Source organism: Catharus ustulatus, chromosome 1, assembly GCF_009819885.2.
Source record: "Catharus ustulatus isolate bCatUst1 chromosome 1, bCatUst1.pri.v2, whole genome shotgun sequence".
Lineage (NCBI taxonomy): Eukaryota > Metazoa > Chordata > Aves > Passeriformes > Turdidae > Catharus > Catharus ustulatus.
Genome location: NC_046221.1, coordinates 53,392,615 through 53,409,936, shown reverse-complemented (window position 1 = coordinate 53,409,936; position 17,322 = coordinate 53,392,615). Strand labels below are relative to the sequence as shown.

The 17,322-nt window shown below is 40.5% G+C and overlaps 1 protein-coding gene across 1 annotated transcript in view; it reads left to right on the top strand.

Annotated features, from left to right (window-relative positions):
• Positions 1-17,322, top strand: part of CNTNAP2 (contactin associated protein 2) — a 1,181,910-nt gene that overhangs the window by 581,352 nt on the left and 583,236 nt on the right. The window contains 1 exon segment of the mRNA XM_033052691.1: positions 4,758-5,022. Within this exon segment, the coding sequence (XP_032908582.1) occupies positions 4,758-5,022 (265 nt within the window).

The window sequence follows — 17,322 nt, the reverse complement described above, 5'->3', positions numbered from 1 at the left end:
TTCTCTCTAGCAGTATTAGTGGCACATCAAGAAGTGATATGCCAGTTTAATTTGATGGTTCTATTGATTTCCAGCTCTGAGAATTACTAGAAAAATAGAAGTGACTGTTGTTTTCAGTAGAAATACTTAAATTGCTTCAGCACTTTGAAAAGAAAATCAATTTAACTAAATCAATGTGGATTTTTATGTTTTTTTAAAATTTTTTTTTCTCCTAGTTTTTAGCCTGATTTAGCAAGAAAAATAGACTTTCTTGAAACAATTGTTGTTGTTGTTAAGCGTGTTTATGGTGATGGCACTCAAGCAATCCATCAGGGACCAAAGCTCCATTGTAGGAGATTCTGTAAAAACATATAACAGGAGACACATACCTTCCCCTAAACACAGTATTATCTTAAAAGGCACAACATACACAATATAATGAGGCTGAATAGAAGCAATCACGAGAATGAAGCAATCATGGTCATGAGAACTATTACAAAGAAAGGATAAATTCAGAGAAAAGAAGGATTTTAAAGGGTGTGAAACAAAAGAAAATAATACTCCTAGATGAAGAGAGTTGAATTTCAGAAGTTACACAGTGAAAGGGAATTGACAAATTAATTATACAAAATGAGGAGGCCCAGAAAATCAGAGATGATAAGATCATGATCTTTATTTTTCTCTGAACAAAATTAAATTTAAAAAATTTACATCTCATGTACATATATGTTATGAACAAAAAATCACCACCAAGCATCTTGTACTTCATTGAAGAATACGAATGAAAAGACAAATTAAAAGTATTTTAAATATAAATAAAGTCCAATACTGACTTTAGTAACGTATTTGATTTAGATTCAGAAGGCAAAGGGGAAAAATTATTTTGATTCTTTTGTGATATTTAAGATGGCATAAGTGTATAGTGCATTGCCCATACTGTATGATCTATCCTGATTTAACAGGTAGTATAGTCTTGATAAACTTATTACTGTCTTTTGGGAGCTTCCTTTTCAGCCAGTAGGTCTTTTAATTGTGAAAGATATTTACAGATGTATTTTACACAAGGGATTATGTCTGATGTGGAAAGGCAAAATTGATTTATAAGTAAACATGAATCTAAATTACCATGTAGATGAAAGATCATGGTGCACAGCTCAAGATAAACAAATTGGTTTTACCTTTTCCCTGTCAATGTAGTATGAAAAATTCTCTAATAAGACAAAGACTTTCAATATAAATACACAGTCTATATTTGACTTCTAGATGTCATTACCCAGATAACTATTCAGGATGTCACTCTGAATCTACAGAAAATGATCTTGTTCTCTTTGAAAAATTAAGAGGCTGTTACAGAGACGAGCTGCAGATTAACTCAAACCCTTGACCTAGAACTAGTGAGCAATCTATATAAGATGGACTGTACTTAAAAGAGGAGTCATCTTGTGAACTACAGTCATAGAAAGGACCAATAATCCAGTTCATATTAATCTGAATAGCTCAGTAGGGAAAATGTTAACTTGCAGGGAAATTAGAATTACATGTTACTTTCTCAAGAAATTTTTAATGCAGTTAGGCTGTTTGTAGGAAACGCATTCACTGATGTGAAAAAGGATTTGAATGCATTCAGTTCCGTTAACATTAATAGGTGTTATACATGCAAGTATCCAAAACATCAGGATGACAGGAGAGTGTCAATTGGATATAAAAGCCCTCTTATAATGAGGAAATTGTTACTTCCTCTTGATAACAAGGCAGCAAAATAAACTCTTAAAAAGTCTAACAGAATACTCTCTGAGCCCTGCTTAATTGATATCTGTGGCTGAACCATTAGATGACATCTCTCAAAAAATGATGTAACATTCTGTGTCTATGCAGGACTGCCTTAACTATGTAGCAGAAGTTCTTTCTATACATGGGGTGACCATTACACTGAGAACTATAACCAAGGGTTACGGAGAGTACAGTAATTTCACAATTATAAGCCGCACCATTTTGACTAAAATTTTAGTCCAAACTCGGAAGTGCAGCTTGTAATCCAGAGCGGCTAATATATGAAAAAAAGTTCTGAAATTTGCCAACCCGGAAGTGTGAGCTGGCAACAGCCCCAAACCAAACCGAGCCGAGCCCACCCAGCCCCGGGCCAGGGGGAGCGAACGCGGCGGCAGCAGGGCCAGCAGCGCCAGGCCAGGGCCAGCCCACCCAGCACCAGCGGTGCAGGCAGGGGCGAGTGAGCCCGGCAGTGACGGCTGGCCCCGAGCGGTCCCACCGAGCGGCAGCGCCGAGATGGCACACTCTGCCCTGTCAGCAGCCCCGAGTGGGTTGAGTCCGCACGGCCCCGAGCTGAGCCAGTAAATCCCACGATCCCCCGATTCTGTTACTAATTGGCAACTTTGTGAAAGTTGCACGGGGATCCTTGCTGCGAACGAAAGTGCGGCTTACAATCCAGTGCAGTTTATATATGGACAAAGAACGAAATGTTGCCGACACCCGGACGTGCGGCTTATAATCAGGTGCAGCTTGTAATAGTGAAATTACTGTAATTCAAACACTCTCCACCTTTTTTCTACTGTACATAAAATTTATGGTTTAAACACAAGTGTTCTGTATCAAACTTGGAAATGTTTAGATTAAAACTACTCAAACAAATGAGTTAACTATTTTGATTTCATTCTTAGTTGGTTAAAAATGTAAAATTAAAAATCTCTAGGCAACTTTTAAACCTCACTGCCCCCCAAAAAACAAACAAACAGAAAGCAAAGCTAAACCACAAAAAAACCATCCTAGAATAGACAAACAGTTTAGCAGGGAAGTCTTTAGTCTTTACTCATAAAGTAGCTGTAATTTCTCTCATCACATAGTTATCTAAAGCTGTCTTTAGTTGTGTTAGCTAGTTTTTTCCCAATTTCTTGGATTTATATTTTTTTAATCCTTGCAACCTGGGCACAGGAAAAGCATGTGACTTGTATTGCTGAGATTTTATCATAAAACTTAGCAACAAATATAGGAGATCGCTTTAAAGAAAACTCTAATTCCGGATTACTGGAAACATCAGTGTTCCTTAATTGATCACAGAGGCTGCCAACTTGATAGCAGAATTACTACTAGTTCTGCTGGCCTTTAGAAGTAGACTCTGTACAGCTCCTGATGTTCTTCAGAAAAAAAAGAGGTTGTTACACACAGTAATCAAAGTATTTATCCTGGTGCTCAAGAAAATACTATTTTTATTAATTTGGTTTTTTACATGGAAATCCAATATAGGAGGCTGAATCTACCAGACCAGTTGTATCTCACTATGATACAGATAAGCTACTCTCTGATGTGATGTTCTTTTAAAATATGATGGGTTTGGACATTGGCAAATGAGTGCTAAAACTTGCTTATTGATGTAATCCATCATCTCCAATTGAATATTACTTGTTTAAAAAATTTTCTTAGGTCTTTCCTCCCACACATTTTCAGACACAAACTTCCTATCATGCTTCTAAATTCTTTACTTTCCCTCAAGATGAACTGTCAGATGCACTTATACACTATGAGTACAGAAATGTGACATAAAAGCCTAAATCAGGAAGTCAGTCATATGGAATTTAAAATAGGTGTGCAATAGTTAAAATAGTTATGGTGACTGTCTTCTACTAGGATTCTGAACACTACTTAGGTGGACATCTAAACATCTATGTACCTTTTTTTAAATGTACAAATAAATATCAGAGGAATTACTATCTTGATTTTAGTAATAATTTCTGTACTGCATCAGATAACGTTGTTTCTTCCCAAATAGAACTAAAATTGCCACATGATTTCCGCTTGCAACAGTGCATGAGATAGCCTAACCATAGGACAGGATCCACTTTGCCACATATTATAAGATTATATTTGCATTCACGCAGTAATAAGTTAATTCTGGACATAAATTGCTACAAAGTATGATTTCTAATGAAAAAGAAAAAGAAAAAAAAAAAGTATTATCCTACCAATATTACCAAACAGTAATATCCTACCAATTTGGACTTTTTTTGTGAGAAATGACATGAGAACCAGAGAGAAAAATTCATGTCCGTAATCCTAGTCTTATTTATAGATACATTTTAAAGGCCTGTAGATCAATGAAGATGACTGGATCTTTTGTTTATTTCCTGAAGAATAACAAATTAAAGTGTAAAAACTGCTGTTTCTTTCTTTTTCAGACAAAATTATTTACTATCCAAAAATATTGAGTGTTGTTCATGATCAGCTACTCCAAATCTTTCTGCTTCATGAATTGAAATATTAGCATATGTAGTATCATTTAGTTGAAAACATAAGAGAGGCTGACTGTTCAGATATTATGCATCATTATTTTGGAACATCATTAATTGTATTGATTGACACATTGATATCAGGGTATTTGGAAATCTGCACACATTTTTATATACTGTTCTGCTATAGGTTTCTATGGGGACCACAGACAAGCCCAAGTTTATCTGCGATTAATTCCTTTATCTTTTAACTAGAAATAGTAATGCTTTCATCTAAGCTTGTTCTTAGACTACAGTTCTCCAAGGGTGACTACCTGTTATTTTGTGCATGTACAGTACAAAAGATAATGGAGCCACTGCTAGAAAAAAAAAAACAGAAAAAAATCAGCAACTATTATAATACTAACAATAATGATGACACTAATGGCACATGAACAAAATCTAGAATACTTTTCTAGAGGTAGATATGAATTTAGTGGAATCTTACTTTTTTTTTTTTTTTTTTTTTTCCCTCTCTCTGTGTGTATGTGTTTTGCTTAGGGAAATTTAAGTTTTTCTTGTGTGGAGCCACATACAGTGCCTGTCTTTTTCAATGCCACCAGTTACCTTGAGGTTCCTGGTCGTCCAAGCCAGGATCTGTTTTCAGTCAGTTTTCTCTTCCGGACCTGGAACCCAAACGGACTCCTTCTCCTCAGCAACTTTGCAGATGACCTGGGGAATGTTGAGATTGACATAAATGAGGGCAAAGTCAGTGTCCATATCAATGTCACCCAAGTGAAGAAGAACCGGATAGACATCTCATCAGGTAAGTGTACTTTGGATTCTTTTAGTTTGGTATCAATTTGGTTGGTGTTGCTTAAAATTACTATGTACCTAAAGACTTGAACAATTTTTTACAAACTTTAAAATTTATATTGCAACTATATTAAATCTTTTACTGTTTCATTGAGTAAGAGGTATGAAAATGTTGAAACAGTTGTTAGAATTAAAAAAAAAAGATGTACATTATCTTATTCTGTGAAGAAATCACCCCTTATCTATGAGGCAGCATTTCTTCTTTTTCTTTCTTCCTTGTGGCTTGCAGTTTTCTCTGTGAAAATATTTGGTTTCAAAATGGGAGTGTATTCTCTTTCTAGGTGTAATCTAATAATTACACCGCTCCTAATATTTTTCAATAACTAGGGAATCTCTCCTTGAAAAAAGAAATCCATTCTTTTTTATAGTAAGAATATTATAACTATTTGCATGGATTTTTTAGATCTGCATAGCTATCCCTTGAAAATTTAGATTTATTTCAATACTTCATTGTTATTTTGTTGCAACTGGCATTTCAGTGCCTGTGAAATTAATTGTGGGTGTGAACATAGGAAAAGAAAATATGGCATCTGCCAGGTAAGGCTGCAGAAAGAATGCTGCTGTTGTACTGTAAATATAGCAGCAAACTTCTTTTTCCCCCCTTCTGCAGGGAATTAACAGATGTCATTATATAAACCTACTAGGTTTTCTAGAAGTCAAAATGGTCTGCCTTTGGCACAGAGATTTCGGATCATTGTGATCCTATTGATTAAAGGTGCACATTTTTTTCACTGGCTATTTTTATCAACTGACAAAGGAGAATGTCATATACAGTAGTTTCACGAATACAAGCCGCACGGATTATAAGCCGCACCCCCGGTGCCTCGACAATATTGCTGTCTTTGTCAATAGATAAGCCGCACCCCGAATATTAGCCGCACTTTCGTTCGTCGCGAGAATCCGTGCGCAGCTTTCACAAATTGGCCAATTAGTAACAGGATCGCGGCATAGCGGGCTTTACTGGCTCGGGGCGGGGCCAGGAAGGCTCGGCCCGCTCATGGTTGCCGACGGGGCCGGGTGGCCCAGCTCAGCGCCACGGCTCGGCGGGGCTGGCCGGGTGGTGCTGCTGCCGCCACCGGGCTCGCTGGCCCCCCTCTCCCGTCAGCACCGCCCCGCTGCCGCGTTCGCTCGCCCGGCTGGCAGGGCTGCCGCCGCCGCCGGGCTCGCCGCTCGCCCCGCGCCGCGTTCGCCCCGCGCCGCGCCGCGTTCGCCCCGCACAGCTTTCGCTCGCGCCGCTTTCGCTCGCGCCGCGTTCGCTCGCGCCGCTTTCGCTCGCGCCGCGCCCGCCCCGTGCTGCTTTCGCTCGCGCCGCGTTCGCTCGCGCCGCCTTCGCTCGCGCCGTGCCCGCCCCGCGCCGCGCCCGCCCCGCGCCGCTTTCGCTCGCACCGCTTTCGCTCGCGCCGCGTTCGCTCGCCCCGCGGCGCGCTCGCCCTGCGCCGCGTTCACTCGCCCCGCCGGCAGGGCTGCTGCCGCTGCCACCAGGCTCGCCGGCCGCCCCCTCCCGTCTGCACCGCCGCCGCGTTTCCTCGCCCTGGCCGGCACTGTAGGCCCCCGCACCGCCGGGCTCCCCCACGCTGCTGGCCCCGATTCTGCTGGGCTTCCCCCGCTGCCAGGCAGCCCCACCCGCCGGCCTTCCTGCTTCTGCCATGCTCCCCTGCACTGCTAGCCCCAGTTCTCCCGGGCTCCCCCGCCCTGCTGGCTCAGGCTCTGCCGCCCCCCCTGCCCCGCCCTGCTGGCTCAGGCTCTGCCGCCCGCCCCCCACACTGCTGGCCCCGCCTCTGCCAGACTTTCTCACCTCTGCCGGGGCCGGCCGGGCTCCAGCTTGGCTTGGGGCTGCCGCGGGCTCTCACTTCCGTGTTGGCAGCTTTTAGAATTTTGTTAATGTATTAGCCACCCCGGAATATTGGCCGCACTTGCGGGTTTCCACCAAAATTTTGGTCAAATTGGTGTGGCTTGTATTCGTGAAATTACTGTAGTCAAGTGTGCAGCCTTCTGTGTAGGGTATGAATACTTCTATATAGACTCTAATGGGAGGAATGCAGCCTGGTTACCACAAAATATTAGACCAACTAAAACCACAGCCTTGATGCAAATCTGTTTTGGGTTTCATATCTGCTGCATTGCTGCCTGCCACCTGTAATAGCATATTTTTTCCAGGAGCAAGTTAAAGTCTCTGGGTCTTTATTCAATATGCTTCCCATTATTTACAAATTTGCTTACATTAGCAGCTTTAATGTCAGTTTTTGAGTTAACAGGTGGACATCAGTACTTCATTCTGGGTCATGGTGTAATGCTGATTATGGAAGTGGTAGTTGTACTGACTGGTAGGACTTGCATGAGAGAACTGTAAGCTGATGTGCAGGTAGCAGTCTTGTTCCTTCACAGTTCTGCAGTTAAAGTACAGACTTCTGGTTTGTCTGGTGTTATTTGTCACAATTTCCCTTGAATACATTAAGGATGCACTGACTCAGGGAGCTCTAACTTTGCAGGTACAGACTTCAGATAAACAGAAGAATCTAACCTCCCAATTTTTGAAATACAATTGAATTCCCACTTTTCTCACTGGTTGCTGGGCACAGCTGACCTGCTTACCTAACTACTACTTTATGAAGTGCTTCTTGATGACTAGGAGGGATCAGACAGTAGGAGAAAAAGGTTTTCTTGTTGACTTGACAGAACTTTCATACCTAATTCATGTGAGCATTTTGTTTCAGAGAGAAAGGCAGCTGGAATTTATATATTTTGATGACACTTTACAAATGTAAAAATGAAATAATTATGCATAGAAGTGCAGTGAATGAAGGGATACAATACCATAAAATGATCACATAAAAAGCAGGAATGTAAAATGTTTAACTTCTATGTGTATGTGTACACTTTTTTGTGTAAATACAGTGATCATGAGAGGTTACATAGCATGCTGTGGGAAAACATTTGGATAATAGTAGGTGATTCACTGGAATCATGAAGCACACATTACTTTGCATTTAAAATCAGAGAAACGGGGAGCTTCCATCAGGCAGTCTGTTCTTAACAGTTTTCTATCTCCCAGAGATCCCCTCCTCTGCCGTCTGTTCAATTTTTGTCAGGGATCGTTTTTTTCACAGTGTTAACAGATCCCAACTAGAATATTATTTCATGTTATCCTTTGTTGTTCAAAACAGCACTTAATTGTACCTTCATTTATTTAACTGCATGCCGTACTTGCTGGAGATTTCAATGTATTCTATTATTCATTAAATTCTCTCGGTCTCTTTTTCAATTTTGTTCATATTTTGGCAGGATAATTCATCCCATTACTTTATTCTTGGGAAAAGTAAAAGAAAAATGATATTGTTATAATTATTAAAATTGTCTTGTGTATCTGAAACTTCTTCACTCATTGTTTGGAGTTCAAAACGATCTTTAGAATGAGACATTCCTACTGTCTGTCATACCTCAGTTACCTCTCTCACTCTATTGTTACTACTTTTAAAAAAACACAGATAGTTGTTATTTGCATCAGCAGTTTCTAGAAAATTTTCGATAGATCACTTCTGGTTTTGTCAAGATACATTTTATTTTCTTCTTCAATTATGTTAGATACTATTTACCTTGCTGCTCCTTTCACGCCTTCAGTCACTTTCAAACCACAACCTCAACTCTACACATCTGATAATGTATTATGAACATTTCATATTTATTTCACATGGGCATAAAAAAAATGGGGGTGGTTATATATATTGTAGTATATAGTAGGTACGATTTTTGTGTTACAATTAAAAAGCAACTGGCTTTTGTGTTGACTTGCAAACCAGAATTTCAGGTTTTAATTGACCTGACTATAAGTTGTTTAATAGTGAACAAATGGCTAGTCAATGACCTGTCCTGGGCTTCAGAGAGGTAAATGGTAGAGGCAATAAAGAACTGGTGAAAAACAGTAATAAATGTTTTACTGTGTTGATAAGGTCTACATTCTGATGCCCATAACAAAATGCTGAGTATAACAGAGTATTTTGCATTAATATGCGCATGAACTTTCAGTTTATATTACATATGAAAAGGACAAAGATGATTAGCTCTTATAGTTAGACTTACTGCCTAATTTTCTTCCTGAGTAAATTATTTTCTTTTTTTATCATCTTGCCAATTGTACTTTCAAAACAGGTTTCTAAACAGCAAAAAATCCCTGCCCTGCCCAGCATTTCGTTAAGCATCCAGTAAGCACTGCTTAGCTATGAACATACTGGCAAAATTCTTGTACAAAGTCAATGACTTTGATTTTGGCATTTTCCTACATTAATCTCAGTAAAATGCTACCACCATTTGATTGATGGGAGTTATATTAATAAACTTGCTGTTAGTAAGAGGAAAATCAGGCCCACTGAGAGCTGAAATAAAGATTTAATTAGAAGAGATAAGCTACTGACTGTGCAGAATTACAAAGGTGAAATACTTAAAGCTTGTGTATAAATCAGGAGTTAAACATCCTATTGATTTTTTCTTTGCAAAGTAAACTTTGATTAATATCTTCACAATTGTGAATGCCTCATCTTAGGGATTAATAACAGTAGAGAATCACAGAAAACACTCAAGAGATTTATCTTTACTGCTCTGTATAGTTTTGGATTAAATTCTGATTTTGTCATTATGAGGTTCAGGCAAACTTTCTAGAAATGTTTGGATTTACACAAAGGATTGATGGAAGTAGTACTGGGATTTACACAAAGGATTGATGGAAGTAATACTGGGCTGACAAGATGGAAGAAAGATGTGATCTTGCATTTAGAACTTTTTGAAAGCAGATTTTCAATATGGTTTTGCATATTAAAGGATTCTGATATTCTGCTGCAGTTTAAAAGTAGTTTAGTTTGAATACATACTAAGAACCTACTCAATATTTGTAATGTTGCAACTAGAATAAGTTGTTGATGAAGCTGTATTTATTTATAAGCTTCAACAAGTTAATGTCTTCTTTCTTGAGCCAGTGGAAAGTGTCATGCTGCCAAGTGTCTCTTGGCTATAAAAACTTTTTAGCAAATTTTCCCAAAGCCATATGCAAATGCATTCAGTGCAGGGTTAAGCCACAGCCTGTCTCGCAGTTGCCTCCTTTCTTTCCTCTTAGTTTCATTTACCTGCTTCAGCAACTTAACCCAAATTCCTTCCTAAGGAAACCAAACTTTTCTGAAGCTTTCAACACAGGGAAAAAATGGATGACATTAAAAAGCACATTGCTTTACTCAAAGAGACAATAGTAACATTCAAAACAACAGTCCTGAGGAGTCATCTAATAGCTTTACAATGCGTTTTTAAAGCAAACCTCAAATCTTTGTTTTCACTGTGGAATTGAACATCTCTGCAGATTTTAAAACAGTATCTTGATCTATCCTCTGTTTACTTTCTCACTCATCTTTTCATAGGCAGTTTTGACCTTTCATATCTAATCATTCTCTGCTGTACTTAAATACTAGATGGTGTATGAAGATCCCTGGGATTTTACCCTACAGTACAGATGATAAGTCATTGCAAAAAGGACATAATCTCCTTCAGCCCATAAGAAACAGAGAAAATTTCAGTGTCCAAAATCTCCTGCCTTTAACTTGAATTTATCTGCTTGAAGCTTCTTTTTTCCTCCTCCAGCTCTATTAGTTAACATCTTGTATTAGCTGCTGCTCAAGACTTCAGTTCAGTTCCTCCTGTCAAGCATAAACTTATTAAAACTAGGGATATGAATATCTTTTTGTCATATTTATCTGTATTAAATAAATCAACCTTCTCCCTGTGGAATCGCTTGGAAGCTTTCCACCCTTCTATCTTTCTGCTAGATCTCATGTCATCTGAATTGCAGTTCATCTATATTTTAGACCTTGGGTTAAGATAGCATCCTTCAGGTAATAAAATGTCTCTCTCTGATAGATCTAAAGTGGTACTCTTCCAGTGACAATTCCTTGGGGCACTTGACGTGGGAATCAAGAAGTATTTTTGCCTTGGTGGTTAAATGAAGGCTTAAATAGGGAATGTATATACACAGAGCACAAGTGCACTTCTTGTGGGAAGATAACATTTCCCACCAGGTCTTTTTTATATTACTGGTAGTAGGTTATACACTGAATGTTAATAAGTGGAGGCAGATTCCCCTGAGGCACTTGTCAGCATTATAAAGTTGAGAGACAGAAATTCTGTCCATGAAAAACAGAATGATGACTTAGCATCAGACAAGTCTGAATATTAAAAATTCAGAATGTTCACAGATAGCCAGATTTGCCCCTCTGTTTCTCTCTGTATATTTTTGGCTATTGATCTTAAGCGGTGAATGCAGCTACATGAATAGGCATTTGTGAGTTTGAATTTCATAGAACTGAGACACAGAAATACTTATAGTAGTTATAATTTTTTTATCACACATTTTCTCTGTAGTCTGGTTTAGCATTTTGGTACAGTAGACTCAAAACAATCAGATCAAGAAATAGAATTCCTGATTTCAGGCATTCTTTGTTTAAGAAAACTGATGAGTATAGTTGATGGATTTGTAAATCCCGTTTCATCAGTCACTGACTTTCACTGGAGAATTGCCTAAAAAGCAGCAAGCTATGCATTCTAAAGCATAGATGGTACCTTTTTCAGATATTCCCCAGAGAACAATGGAACTCTTTATTGGTTGCACTGACACTTTGGAAGGATGGAGGAACCCAAGAATCAATAAACTAGGGTATTGTCCTTGATAAGCTTTCTCAATTTATATAGGAGGCTGAAGTTCAGTTTACTTGTTTTGGTCTCATTTCCTCTGAGCTGTTGAACAGAGTTAGATGGGACCTTTCCTGATCACTATTTTAGCATGAGAGATAAGGCTTTTTTCAACTACTACTTGAACACTCACTGTCTTCCACAGAATTTCCTTCAGGAGAAAAACTGTGAAATAGTCAGTGGTTAAATGATAATCCTAACTTGGAATGTAATTTATGTGAGTAGATCTGGACAGAACTAACTAGAAACATATCCTTCTAATTCTTTTTTAATTCAGTAAGTTTGACAGGAAGGGGACTCAATTTTTGTTGCTTTCCGTGCTGCATCAGTACAGTAATTTCATGACTATAAGGCGCACCTTTTTGACTAAAATTTTGGTCCAAACCCGGAAGTGCGCCTTATAGTCCAGTGCACCTTATATAATGTACAAAGTTGTGAAATTTACCAACCCAGAAGTGCGAGCCGTGAGCCGAGCGACGAGGGGGTCGGGACCGGGCAGCCCCTGGCCAGCAGGAGCCGTGTGGGGTGGGCAGGACTGGGCAGTCCCCGGCCAGCAGGAGCCGTGCGGGGAGGGAGGGAGTGGGCGGCCCCGTACCATCCCCGAGCCACAGGCGGCCCGAGCTGAGGGTGGCCCCAAACTGAGGGCAGCCCCGCCCCGTGCCACCCTGAGCCGAGGGCGGCCCTGCAGGGCCATAGCTGATAGGGACAGGCGGGACCATGGTGCTGGGGGCAGCGGGACCGCAGCCGATGGGGGCAGTGGGGCCGCAGTCGATAGGGGCAGGTGGGGCCGGCTGGCCGCCGCTGATAGGGGCAGGCAAAGCAAGCGGGGCCACAGCTGGCACGGGCAGGCGAGGCCAGCGGGGCCGCGGCCAGCACAGGCAGGCGGGGCTGTGGCCAATAGGGGCAAGTGGGGCCGCGGCACTGGGGCTGGTAGGGCTTCAGCTGGCATGGGTAGGCAGGGCTGCGGCTTCGGGGCCAGCGGGGCTGCAGCAATAGGGGCAGGCAAAGCCAGCAGGGCCATGGCTGGCACTGGCAGGCGTGGCCAGCAGGGCTGCAGCCAGCACTGGCAGGTGGGGCCGCGGTGCCGTGGCCAGGGGGGCCACAGCCGATAGTGGAAGGTGGGACCGCGGTGCCCAGGCCACTGGGGCTGTGGCCGATAGGGGCAGGTGGAGCTGCCGTGCCCCAGCTGGCAGGTGCAGGCAGAGCCGCAGCTCCGGGGCTGGCAGGGCCACAGCCAATAGGGTCCGGCAGTACCGTGGCTGGCAGGGGCAGGCGGGACCGCGGCCATCAGCAATGTGGGGGGAGCTGGGGGCGGATCCTCACTACAAAAAAAAGTGCACCTTATAGTTCGGTGCGCCTTATATAATGTACAGTAATTTCACGATTATAAGCCGCACTGAGTATAAGCCGCACTTCTGGGTTTCAGCAACTTTTCATTCTTTGTCCATATATAAGCCGCACCTGATTATAAGCCGCAGGTTACAATACAAATTGTGATAAAAGATATCTATTCTATCACCATCTGTTGAGGGTGGGGGCAGTGATCCTTATCTCAACAGCAGATATTCTGCTAATGGGCCATCCATTGAAACCAGGCAGAGCATTGTTCTTTATCTTTTCACAACCCATCCTTCCTCCAGAGGTCATTTTCGCTAATGGCCCATTGAGTCCCACTGTGGGACTGATAAAATTACTTCATCCCATTGCAAATTGCTCCAGCCAGAGGGAAGAACCCAACATTTCTTACCAAGATAAAAACAGAGGTTTTGGGACACTAAGGGAGCCCCTTTCTCCACTGGACTCCAGAGGAAAACTGGATTTCTCCACATCACCACAGACCTCCAGAGGGAAACTGCACCTTCTACAGGAGCACTGCTCCAACTGAACCACATCTGTCACTGCAAGAGAACTGCAACCACCATTTAATGGGATTGCTACCAACACCCTGCCTGACGGGGTGTCAGGTTGTACTCTGACTTTGTCAGGGTTTGGAGTTTGTTTCTTTGTAGTACTGTATTTCTATTTTAATTTCCCTAGTAAAGAACTGTTTCCCTAGTAAAGAACTGATATTCCTAATTCCCATATCTTTGCCTGAAAGCCCCTTGATTTCAAAATTCTAATAATTTGGAGGGAGGGGGTTTACATTCTCCATTTCAAAGAGAAGTTCCTGCCTTTCTCAGCAGACACCTGTCCTCCAAACTAAAACAGCAACTTTTCATTCTTTGTCCGTATATAAGCCGCACCTGATTATAAACCGCACTTTGGGTTCGGACCAAAATTTTAGTCAAAATGGTGCGGCTTATAATCGTGAAATTACTGTACAAAGTTGTGAAATTTCCTGACTCCCAGAGGTATACCTTAGAGTCTGGTGCGCCTTATGGTCGTGAAATTACTGTAATTGCTAATCTGGTTCTAGTCAAGTTTGTAAATATTTAGGTTATGACTCTGATGAATGGAAGGTAAGCCCCTTAGCTCTGAATACTATAAAGGTGCCTAATATTTTGCAGTTACCTTAAGAATACAGATATTTATTTCAGTGGATTCTCTGTTAGCATATTGTGGTTGAATGCAAAAGTGCATTAAGAAACTTGTCTCTAAAGATTGGTTTATCAAGCCAAGGATGTTTATTTAAAAACAGCATTATCTCTTGGATCAGAAAGATGGTGTTTTTGGAAAGGGCGTTATAAAATATACTTAAGTTTACATTTTAAAGTCTTCCACGATTTACATGTACTGATTGAAGTGAATATGTGGGAGTTTTTATTCCATTTAGATTATTTCTTTTTAGATTATAATAAGGAAATAGACAAAAGGATACAATAGAGAGTGGAACTATAGTTATATTTGTTGTGTTTATGCACAACCCAACAACAGTGTTCCTAGGACACCACAAAGTATTCATATAATATAAAGGGAAATGAATATTTTCTAATATCAGAAAGAGTGCATATCCAAAATATTACATGCTTTCCCCCAGTATGCTAGTTTGCCATCTCTGCATCTCTACCTCTTCCTCCATACAGGTGGTTCTTGGAGAAAACCCATTTCCAGGATTCCCACACCTGTGCTGACCATGGTTTGTGATAGATGGCAACATGATGGCAACCACATAATAAGGTCAGCCAGGTCTTTCAGCAATGGCACAAATACCTCCCAGCACCAATAAGCTTCTTAACTGTGGAAAAATAGGAATTGCTGTTAATGACAGGATGTAGTGGTTCCTGTAAACTTTTCTGTCAGTTGGTACTACTGGAGAAGTGATTGGACTTTGTGCTCTCTTAGCTCTTTAGTTTACCTTGTAGCAAATTTAATTTTTACTACAAACTGGTGAGAAAAAGTACGAAATCTATTTGAAGTGTGATTTTTACTTTGCTTCTATTTGAGAGAGGATTAACTAAACACATCTCATGGTAACCCAGCATATGATTAACCATTTCTAATAAATTAAATATATACTGCTACTGCCTATTTATTTTGGTAGTTATGTTCTGTAAATGGCTACGAATAAGTGAAGTAGCAGAAGATAAAAGGAATTCAGTCACTTTTTAATGGATAGTATAAGTTACAGTCACTGTACATATGTATATGTACCATTGTGCATGTACCTAGGTGTCAGTCAGACTTTACTCAGCTAATTTGCCAACTACATCAAGCAGGAAGTTCACTCATAATTATTTGGTAAAAAAGTAGAACCATTTGGATGGATTCAGGAAACCGAGGGTGCTCCTTGTTTCATCTCAAGGTCTTGTTGCTATAACTCTCCCCATTGGATGCAGGCTGCATCATTTCTAAGATATCGTCTTCCTGTGAGATCAATATTTTCTCCACAATCAGCACAGAGATCCAGGAATAGTTCAGTAGTTATACTGTTCTGGTGTCCATTACAATAGACAGTATGGACAAAACAGTTCTTACTCTGCCAGCCTGGCTTGTCCTCCAACATATCTCTGCAAGAGTTTGCCCTCTAAGAAATTCTTATGCCCTCTTCCTTCCAGCCCTCTTCCTTCTGCACATGCAACGTATTCTGAATGTCTTTGATTAAAAAGTGCAAAAATTACAAGTTATGTGGTAACCTTATTATTATTCACCACTTTATGAAGAGATGCCCATTTTTAGAGTCATAATATTCCCAAGGTGTCTGTGACCCAAAGGACACGCAGGGGCAGGGGGAGGCCCAAGCTGTTGCGACAAGGCTGTTTTAGCTGTGGCGATGTGATGTGAATGACATGACAGGCAGGAGCTGTCAGCGTTGCACAGTGTGGGCATCTGGACCAACAGGGTGAAGCACCAGAGTAGGGGTACGGGTCCAGAGACATCTCCACTACCTGTATAAGTGGGGTCAGAAATGGATCATTCCTTGGACCTGGCTTCAAAGATTCTGCCTTGTTTCAGAAGTGAGAAAATACAGCGGAGAGGGTGAAGAATAGGAGGTGGCTTACAGATGTAGAAACAAAGGGAAAGTTCTCAGATTTGGAAAAATGGTCTGCCATTATCTCATTTACCCCAAGTTTGTTGTTTTAGAAAAATTTTTGGTGGGCATGAAACCTTACTGGTGTAAAAAAGCAATTGTTACAGTTTTTAAAAAGAAAAGAAAGGGGAGAAGAAAAAATACTGGAGGTTCAGTCTCCAGTTAGAACATAGGATAATAAGTTTTTGTAAACTTAGAAAAATGTTTATGGACAGATTAGGAGAGCAAAGGTCTTGAACATATACTATGTAACAGTGTTTTTAAAAAATAGTACAGAGTCCTCAAGCAGTGTGCACAACTCTGTGGTATGAAGCTATCAACTATGTAAATTAAAACAACCAGTGCTCCTTTCACCTTTTCACCTTATCCAAATGCAAGGGAAAAAAAAGAAGAATTTTCTTTGCTTTTAAAGTCAGCATTTGCACCATTTGAGCTTTGAGTAAAACCAGGTATAATAGTCTTTCTAGAGCAAATGTCCTTGCAAGTAATTGGAGTTTTTGCAATTTTTAGTTTTTCTCTTATTTATCAGTAATCCTCAAGTAGGTATTCCACAACATCTCTAGCCTACAACTTATAAGAAAATAATTAAAATTCATTGTAATATTAAGCATAATTCTTCTTCAGGGGGAAACATGACCTAATTACAGGCACAGAACTTTAATTTATGTGTTGGGAACTGACACTCAATATCTTCTTTTACATTGCTATTCAGGAACCTGGAAAATAGATTATTATCTGTGACAGATTTCTGGCAGTCCCTCTTGGTTTGATAGTGTTATTTTAGAGAGAAGAGAAAGTCACTTTTGAATATAATGAAAGGAAAAGTTGTCAAGCATTCATACATATTTTATGCTGCATAAAACTTAAGTGCTAGAGGAAAGATTCTGTTTTCAGTCATGCTATTGTAAATTCATGTTGCTTCTGCTGACCTCCAGGCTTGCTTCAATGACACAGAATGGCATCTAGCCCAAAGGATTAATTTTGGTTTTTTACAAAAACAATGCAGCTCTTGTAAGTCAGCTTGGCCCTTACTGGGTTTTTTTGGTTAGCACAGTCATG